The 8,965-nt window shown below is 41.0% G+C and overlaps 1 protein-coding gene across 1 annotated transcript in view; it reads left to right on the forward strand.

Moving 5' to 3' along the window:
- Positions 1-6,358, forward strand: part of LOC108673013 — a gene marked incomplete at its 3' end in the record, with an annotated part of 7,903 nt that extends 1,545 nt beyond the window's left edge. The window contains exon 2 of the mRNA XM_047881314.1: positions 4,479-6,358. Within this exon, the coding sequence (XP_047737270.1) occupies positions 4,491-6,358 (1,868 nt within the window). The remainder of the gene's footprint in view (positions 1-4,478) is intronic.
- Between the last annotated feature and the right edge of the window lie 2,607 nt (positions 6,359-8,965).

Genomic DNA, 8,965 nt, shown 5'->3' on the forward strand with positions numbered 1-8,965 from the left:
ATGGTCATCCTCCAGCATCATGTCATCCTCCAGCATCATGGTCATCCTCCAGCATCATGGGCATCCTCCAGCATCGTGTCATCCTCCAGCATCATGGTCATCCTCCAGCATCATGGTCATCCTCCAGCATCGTGTCATCCAACAAATCACTTGCACCGCGGCTAGCACATCATCAACCAAATTAAAATTAAGAGTGGAGCATCTATGTTTTTATAATGGCTATCGGCGGGCGCCATATAGGTGGAGCATCTATGATTTATAGTTAATTACGGGTGGCGTGCACCACCTATCCCACACCTAACACCTGCCGATGGCCTCCCTTCCCGTAAAGCTCTTCTTCCGCTAATAACTACCCATTGGCACCGGTGGCGCATCAATGAACCACCGATGGCCACCTTAGAAATGAAGTTAATAAAATTTTTCCTCTAGTTTCAAATCCGATGCTTCTGCATTTACTGCTATTGCTTCATACAATCGCCATTCTAAGGTCTACGTATGCAAATCTGCCATGGCAGTACAAATAACAATCTCAGACATGAAGCAGGAACAAATTATCAGAGCACCATACACACACCACGTGAGAAATCGACTTGAAGAAAATCCCTGCCAGCAGGAATAGCAGGATTCGAACTCCGATCTCCCGCATGCGTAGTCGAACCTCTACCGTTGAGCCATCGGAGAGAACATGGCAATCGAGTAATTTTGAAACATTTATTGAAGTATTGCAAATATTAATTTCATCAAATGAGAGAAGTAAATGCTACCACCGTGATGATTAGATGGTTCCATAAAAATTTTATTTGAATATGCTGCTATACTCGAGCCGCTGAAAGAAACTTCATTTATCCATTACGAACGATGGTTCAGCTCAGAGTAAAGGCTACGGGAAAATGCTCAATAAGTATCGAAGTTTCATAATGTGAACATTACACCAATTTTGACAGCGGATTGATTCGATATATTTTCACCAAGAATATTCATACGTGAAATAAGGAATTATTATTACTCGATTATTTTTAAATGTCAGGCGTGAAATACCTGCACCACTTCTAGTCATTATTTTTCTCTAGCCTAACCTTTAGTCTTGTGTGTAGGAAAGATACCGGGACCACTTTATTTGAAATTTAGTCTTGAAATCAAAATAATAATCTGACTCTAAATTAAATTTCACTATCGATGTAAAATCAAAATAATTGTCTGACTGTATATTAAATTTCACTATCGAAGTCAGGATGGAAAACCGAATTTTTACTCGTATCCTCTGCGTAAAAAGGATACTTTTGTGACAAACAAATTACCCGGAAAGCACATGTTTCAAGCAGGACGAGGTAGAGATTAGTAGGAAGTTCAACGCCGACGCGCATCAACCCAATCGGTATGAACGTGTGCTTACTGTGCTTAATTAATGGACTCGCTCGCTGAGCTTGATGCCTAGCCGCTGTGCTTTACAAAGAAGCCGAGCCGCTGTCGACTATGTCAACGTGGCTTTTGAGTTTAGATAAATGGGGCAACTTGATAAAATTTTAAATATTATGAAACACACTTAATCGATCCATACAATTTATACTTAATGTTACAATAATTAGTCTCAATTGATCGCAATATTTCCAACAATGCTAATTGGCGCTTACACAAAATTCACAATAAATTTACGCAATATTTCAGGTGAACATGAAAAATTGGATTGACCGTCTTCTATGGAAAAACTGTATTTATTGCCACAAAATTTTCCATTGTTTCTCGGATAATTTATATCAGAAGCAGTCTGATACATGGCCGGTGGCTTCACTTTGGCTTGAAAAATTTGTGAACACCTTGCTTCTGTCTGTCAGTTTTATTGGTACCTACCGAATTCACGTTAAATTTTCGTAGCATAACTTAATCTTAAATGCCAAGCACGCAGAACGAAGTCATCATTTCGTCTTGATCTCGAATGACCCGCAACCCAATAAAACCTTTCTACATTGGATAAATAACCTTGGCAAATAGCTTCGGGCACTGTGTAGGCAAACGGTTTTCAGTGGCTTAAAAGAGACTTGCCTGCAATGCGCTATCGACTATTATAAATCGAAAGACCCTATATAAATCATCGATGACTGCCACCTATAGTCGCCACACTCTCGATTTATTGATGTTTTATTGTCGATTTTTAGCAGATCTGGCCACCACCGTTACGCCGCCTATAAACTACTATCGCCACTTAAGTCATCGGTGCGCCATCCTTAATTTTTATTTGGGCATGAAGGGCAGAATGACGGCAATAAGCTGCCTCACTATCTGCTGGCCGCGGATGAGGTATCCTGCCCCCCCCCCTCAACAATTATTCCAATTGAATTATTTAATCTAGCATTATCATTTTAGGCGGGAGGAACGAACATTTGTCAGGCGACAAGAACCACAAATTGATTGTAATGATTGTTTATGTTGTGTGGTGAGCGATGAGCGCATCAAAACTTTACATTTTAATGATGTGCTAGACGTGGTGCAGGTGGTGTGAGTAACACACGCGCTGTGATGTGCTAGACGTGGTGCAGGTGGTGTGAGTAACACACGCGCAAACACACGCGCTGTGATGTGCTAGACGTGGTGCAGGTGGTGTAAGCAACACACGCGCTGTGATGTGCTAGACGTGGTGCAGGTGGTGTAAGCAACACACGCGCTGTGATGTGCTAGATGCAGTGTGCTAGGTTTGGATAGCGACTCCTTCCCACTGACGGCTCTATTGCCTACTGATGAGGTGCCCTCCAGGCGCTCGTCGCCCGTGTGTCGTCGCCGTCCCAATGTAAACATCTCGCCACTACTTCGGCCGTTTGTCGCCAGAACTACCGCGTTGTTTTCAAATATAGTCCATACTGCTGACTGTAACTCGATAGAGTAGATACAACCGGCTGCACTTGGTAGGGTCGACTGTAACTCGGCTCCAAATGTAACTTTTTTGAGTGGACGTCCATAGAGTGCCTCTACTGAGTACTCTATATAGATTTCTAGTGGCCGTGCAGCAGGTCGCGCTACGCAAGGTTGGTAGTGCGCCGACGACTATTTCATCGGCGATTGAGGATCTGGTGATTTTTAATTAATTGCGATGGGGCGCGAAGGAGTGGGAGGAGGAGGAATTAAAGGAGGTTTCTAAATTAAATCAAACTCATGATTGTGCAATTAAATAATTTTAAAGACTGGTGTTAGTTGACCTCACTCACGGCTCAGAAATATTATTTGAGTATTTCGCTACTTACGCAATGTATGTAACATCATTCAAGTATTTCGCTACATACCCAATGTGAACGTGCCGTGTAACCTGCCCAGTCAAATTTACATAGCAGGCCAGCCACCCCACCATCTCGCAACCAATGATTAATAATGAAACTACAGTACCGTAATTGAAGAGACCGGACGCCAAACACACTTCCAGCATGACTCGGAGACAAACACAATTCGCATTCAAGATTTATTCTGCAATATAAAGGATATTTAACGTTTTCTTAAATGAATAAAGTGTACCCATAGCAGAGTGAAAAAAAACAGGTAATAAAGTAATAAATAAAAACAGGGAAATTCGTTGCTGTTCTCAAACTGTATATATTAAGCAATTATTTATGCAAGAAGCATCACAATAACTTATGAATGAGCAGATTTTAACATTAGATGAAATATGTAGATCGTACCAAAATGAATATGTGATCGATTTGTGAAACCTCTAATTTCCGTGAGGTTGAGGGTAGCTAAGGGTAACTCGAGGGCTGCCAAGTATACCGTATATTGCCTCGCATGAAGCTAGGAGTTCCGAGGATATCAATGGTTGACAAAACGAGAAATGTTCTAGCGTTGAGGCTCATTTGCAGTAGTTAATGACTGGGTAACGGTGCAGCATACCCGAAAATAAGAGTGCAAAGTTTTTAAAAGTGTATTTACCTTAGAATTAAAGGCCTGAACACTTTAGAAACAAGTGCTCAGATCGGTTTACAGGCATTTCTTGTAGACTGAAGAAAGATAACGGTAAGTTTCTTCTTTTTATGCAGTTGCGGAAAGGTGCGTTTTTGTCGGTTTTGAGCTGTAATGTCGATGCGTCTGAACATGAACTTCAGCCTGTGATAATCGGAGAAATGAGATTATTGATTGTTTATTTTGAAGATCGCCTTTATAAACCCGATACCAGATTGGCTGGCTCAGAAGCAGTCTCATCGAGGCTAGAGTTGTCGCAATTAAAGTGGACCAAGAAAACGCCCATGGTGCTGCCATGTTATGAACTATCCGTGTCTTACTAGGTTTTCTAGTAAAAGTGTGTCATGCGATTGTTTAGGGTGTGTGGAAGCACTAAAATGCGTATTCCAGTTGGGCAAGTTATTTCTAAGCAGCAGCATTGTGTTAAAATTCAAAGACATTTAAAATTATCAGATTTTATTTTATAAAACGGCAGATGAAATTCAAGACTTTGCTGCTTATTTGTATTTGTGTTAAACATTACATTTTCCCCTGATCAGATCTCTTGCGAGATGGCCAGCGCAGGATCGAGTGCCAGCTGTACGCCCTCTGTTCCAGCTGGTGGACTGCCGGGCCCAATAGCATCCATTTACCGCAGCGTTGTGGGCAACCTGCACCTGAGCCCCAAGGTCATGCGGTTCGTCCTCAGCAAAGAATGCCAGGACAAGCGCGACTATGAGACCTACAGGCAGTACATGGATCGCCTGAGGACAGAAGCAGGACAAAAACCTTTTTCTAACAAAGAATGGAAGCAAGCATTTAGCTTTAATGCAACAGCTTTTGAGACAGCAAAAAATTCCGACGAGAAAGACGTCACTGCCATACATTGTCTGCTCGGAAATATGTACACAAAAGTTTCGAAAATGTGCCGAAAGGATCATACTGAACTGCTTAAGAAATTGGATATCGTCAAAGACTGGCGAAACACGACCTTTCATAGCCTAAAAGACGTTCAAGACGACACAAACTTTAGCTATCTGAAGGTAGCGTTGCTTGACCTGATTAATGAAGCCGGAAAATTTTATTTTCTTATCCAGGAAGAGATCGATCGTGAGAAACGGGAGTTGGAGGATGAAATGGACAAGTTAGTGGCGAACAAGGATTGTATATACTACTGGTGTTTGAGTCTGTTGATGGGCGGCAAAGAAGCCGTAAAACTTCTCTGGAAGGACAGGCTATCCAGTGAGGAGCTCCTGCTATACAGCAACCCCATAAAGGTCGAGCGCCGGGACGTGTTCCACGCACCAGTGATGAAGAAGAGAGCATGCGATGAGGAAAAAGTTATTCCTTTCATCAAAATTTTTGAGGCTCTGGAGGAGATCATAGTGGTGACGGGCGTCGCCGGTGCCGGAAAAACAACACTCGTCAAAAATATTGTACTACAATTTTGCAAGCCGCCACAAGGGGTTGACGATAACTTGAGTTCATTTGACCAACTCATCTTCTTCGAGTGCAGGGATCGCACCAGTAAAGAACTGAGTGACGTCATCAAACACCATTTTAATTATCTGTGCAACAAACCAGGAGATCAATTGAACGTCCTTGATGCCATTTTACGCCTTCGCGTCTTATTCATCATCGATGGCTTCGACGAAGTCAACATAAATTCCATGAAAGTCGTTAACGAAATTTTCGAGAAAACGGGGCGCCGCAACTGTCGAGTGTTGATCACTACTCGTCCTCATACCATGGAGGGGAAGCTGTCACCGCTCCTCAAGAAATGCAATGTCAGTTCCACTCAGTACGAGATTCAACCGCTCAAGGAGCTTGCCGACCAACTTGCATTCTTGGAGCGCTACGAAGCGGCCCTGAGCGGTGGCACTTCGACTGGGGAGATAACAAGGAGCTTCGAGTCGATGAATAAAGATGTCAGAAGTCAATTCTTGGAACCCATCAGCTTGGTTCATTTCTGTGAGATACATAAGCATTTCCCTGAGGAGATATCCTCGTGGCGGACGCCTGGGGACGTAGCCCCTTCTAAGCTGCGCCTATACAGGAAGCTCATCAGTGACAAACTAGCGGGCTGGATTAATAAGGACATGGAAGTCCTCGTGGACGACATGTTCGCTCTGGTCGGCGCCGAAGCGCTGGAGTTGCTCCGAGACAACGTCGTGACTTTCTCAGAGGCAGAGTTGCGTGCCATAAAGCGGAAGTGTCAAATTGAACTGAAGGGCGATGACGAGGTCGATCCTGCAGTTGTACTCTCAGTGGTGTTGAAGGAGCACAAACCTTTGTGTTTGAACAGTAGTTCAAGCTATGAATTTAAGCACAAGAGTGAGCAGGAAATGTTTGCTGGTCATTACATCGTTCAGCGCATAATTGGAGGGAATGCCAACCCCCTCTACAGCATCCTAGGAGTCCCTAAGGAGGAAATGGCTAGGTGAGTATGGTGCTGAATAACCTGCTGTACCTGCACGCAACGACCAGAGAGTACCATAAAGCTCCCAGCCATGAGCAGTGATTTGCATAATGTTAACAGCCATGAGCAGCGAGCGGCATAATGTTCCCAGCAATGAGCAGTGATCTGTATAATGTTAACACCCTTGAGCAGTGCGCTGCATAATGTTCCCACCCTTGAGCAGTGAGCAGCACAAAACTCTCAGCCATGAGCAGTTAGCAGCACAAAGTTCTAAGCCATGAGCAGTGAGCAGCACAAAGCTCTCAGCCCTGAGCAGTGAGCAGCATATGTCATATGCCGTGGCATAACTCAACAGAATCGCTGACCTCGCAACGCCAGCATTTAAAAATATTTCAATAACCGCGGCGTCTGAGGCCGAAAGCATCGAGTTGATAACATCTGCAGAGTCTCTTGGATGAATATGTCAAACTCGTATTGATTTAAACGTTTCATATATAATTAATGTCGTCTCCGTATTGCCGAGTTTCAAATTATGTTATCAATTATCCCGCTTCAAATAATGTGTTTCACCCCCTTCCTTCCCTCGGCCTCCCCATCCCCCCGCTTACTAACCACTCCCCCCATGCCACACTGCGGCTCTACTTACTATTGTATTTACCCTCCAACTTACTATTGTATTTGCCATCCTACTTACTATTGAATTTACCCTCCTACTTACTATTGTATTTATCATCCTACTTACTTTTGTATTCACCCTCCTACTTACTATTGTATTTACCCTCCCTTTTACTTACTATTCTATGGGTATTTACCCTTTTAATTACTATTCTATTTACTCTCCTACTTAATATTGTATTTACCCTCCTACTTCACATTGTGCTTACTCTCCTACTTACTATTGTATTTTTCCTCCTACTTACTATCGTACTTACCCTCCTACTTACTATTGTATTTATTCTCCAACTTACTATTGTACTTTCCCTCCTATTGACTATTGTATATACCCTCCTACTTACTATTGTATTTACCATCCTACTTAATATTGTAATTGCCCTCCTACTTACTATTGTATTTACCCTCCAACTTACTATTGTATTTACCCACCTACTTACTATTGAATATACTCTCCTACTTACTATTGTATTAATCCTTCTACTTACTAATGTATTCACTCTCCTACTTCCAATTGTATTTACCCTCCTACTTACTATTGTATTTACCTTCTTACTTACTTTTGTATTTACCATCCTACGTACTATTGTATTTATCCTCCTACTTCATATTATACTTACTCTCCTACTTACTATTGTATTTACACTACTACTTACTATTGTATTTACCCTTCTACATACTATTGCATATACCCTCCTACTTACTATTGTATTTACCCTCCTACTTACTATTGTATTTACTCTCCTACTTACTATTGTATTTACTCTCCTACTTACTATTGTATTTACAATCCTACTTAATATTGTAATTGCCCTCCTACATACTATTGTATTTACCCTCCTACTTACTCTTGTATTTACCCTCCTTACTATTGTATTTACCCTCTTACTTATTATTGTATTTATCCTCCTACTTAATATTGTACTTACACTCCTACTTACTATTATATTCACCCTCCTACTTACTATTGTGCTTACCTCCTACTTACTATTGTATTTACCCTCCTACTTACTATTGTATTTTCCCTCTTACTTTTGTATTTACTCTCCTACTTACTATTGTATTTACCTCCTTACTATAGTATTTACCCCCCTACTTATTATTGTATTTTCCCTCCTACTTACTTTTGTATTTATTTTCCAAACTTACTATTGTACTTACCCTCCTACTTACTATTGTATTTATTCACTTACTTACTATTATATTTAGCCTTCTACTAACTATAGCATTTATTTTCCGACTAACTATTGTATTTACCCTCCTAAGTATTGTATTTACCTTACTACTTTCTTTTGTATTTGCCCTTCTACTTACTATTGCAATTATGAAGAGGAGTAGAATGGAAACAATTTTTCATTTGCGTTTTTAATTACTCCTCCTACTTCTTAGACCTGTAGGGGATTTAAGTTTTGTCAAAAATAAATAAAGATATCATATATCTTAATACAATATTCGGTTTGCTAACAATCGCATTTTAACAGGTGGAAATAACGGAACTCACCTCAGATGAGGTCTATACAGAACTTATCGGAGAATTTTCATATCAATAAACAGAATCTGTAACAAAAAGAATAAATAACTATCAGAATAATTAACTGCAAAAACAACATTGAAAGACTGCTACGCTACTACTAGGAGGCGGCCTTACGTCCGACCCCGGTGACGACTGGTCTTACAATGTCTGTCTAGATAGCGGTTCTCTGATTTCAAGTGTGGTGCAGTGTTGCCACATGGGCATGACAATTACTCTCCTACTTACTATTGTATTTACCTCCTGATTATTATATTTACCCCCTTACCTATTATTGTATTTTCCTCATACTTACTATTGTATTTACTCTCCAACTTACTATTGTATTTGCCATCCTACTTACTATTGTATTTACCCTTCTGCTTACTATTGTATTTACCATCCTACTTACTATTGTATTTACCATCCTACTTACTATTGTATTT

Source organism: Hyalella azteca, unplaced genomic scaffold (genome assembly GCF_000764305.2).
Source record: "Hyalella azteca isolate HAZT.00-mixed unplaced genomic scaffold, Hazt_2.0.2 contig7618, whole genome shotgun sequence".
NCBI lineage: Eukaryota > Metazoa > Arthropoda > Malacostraca > Amphipoda > Hyalellidae > Hyalella > Hyalella azteca.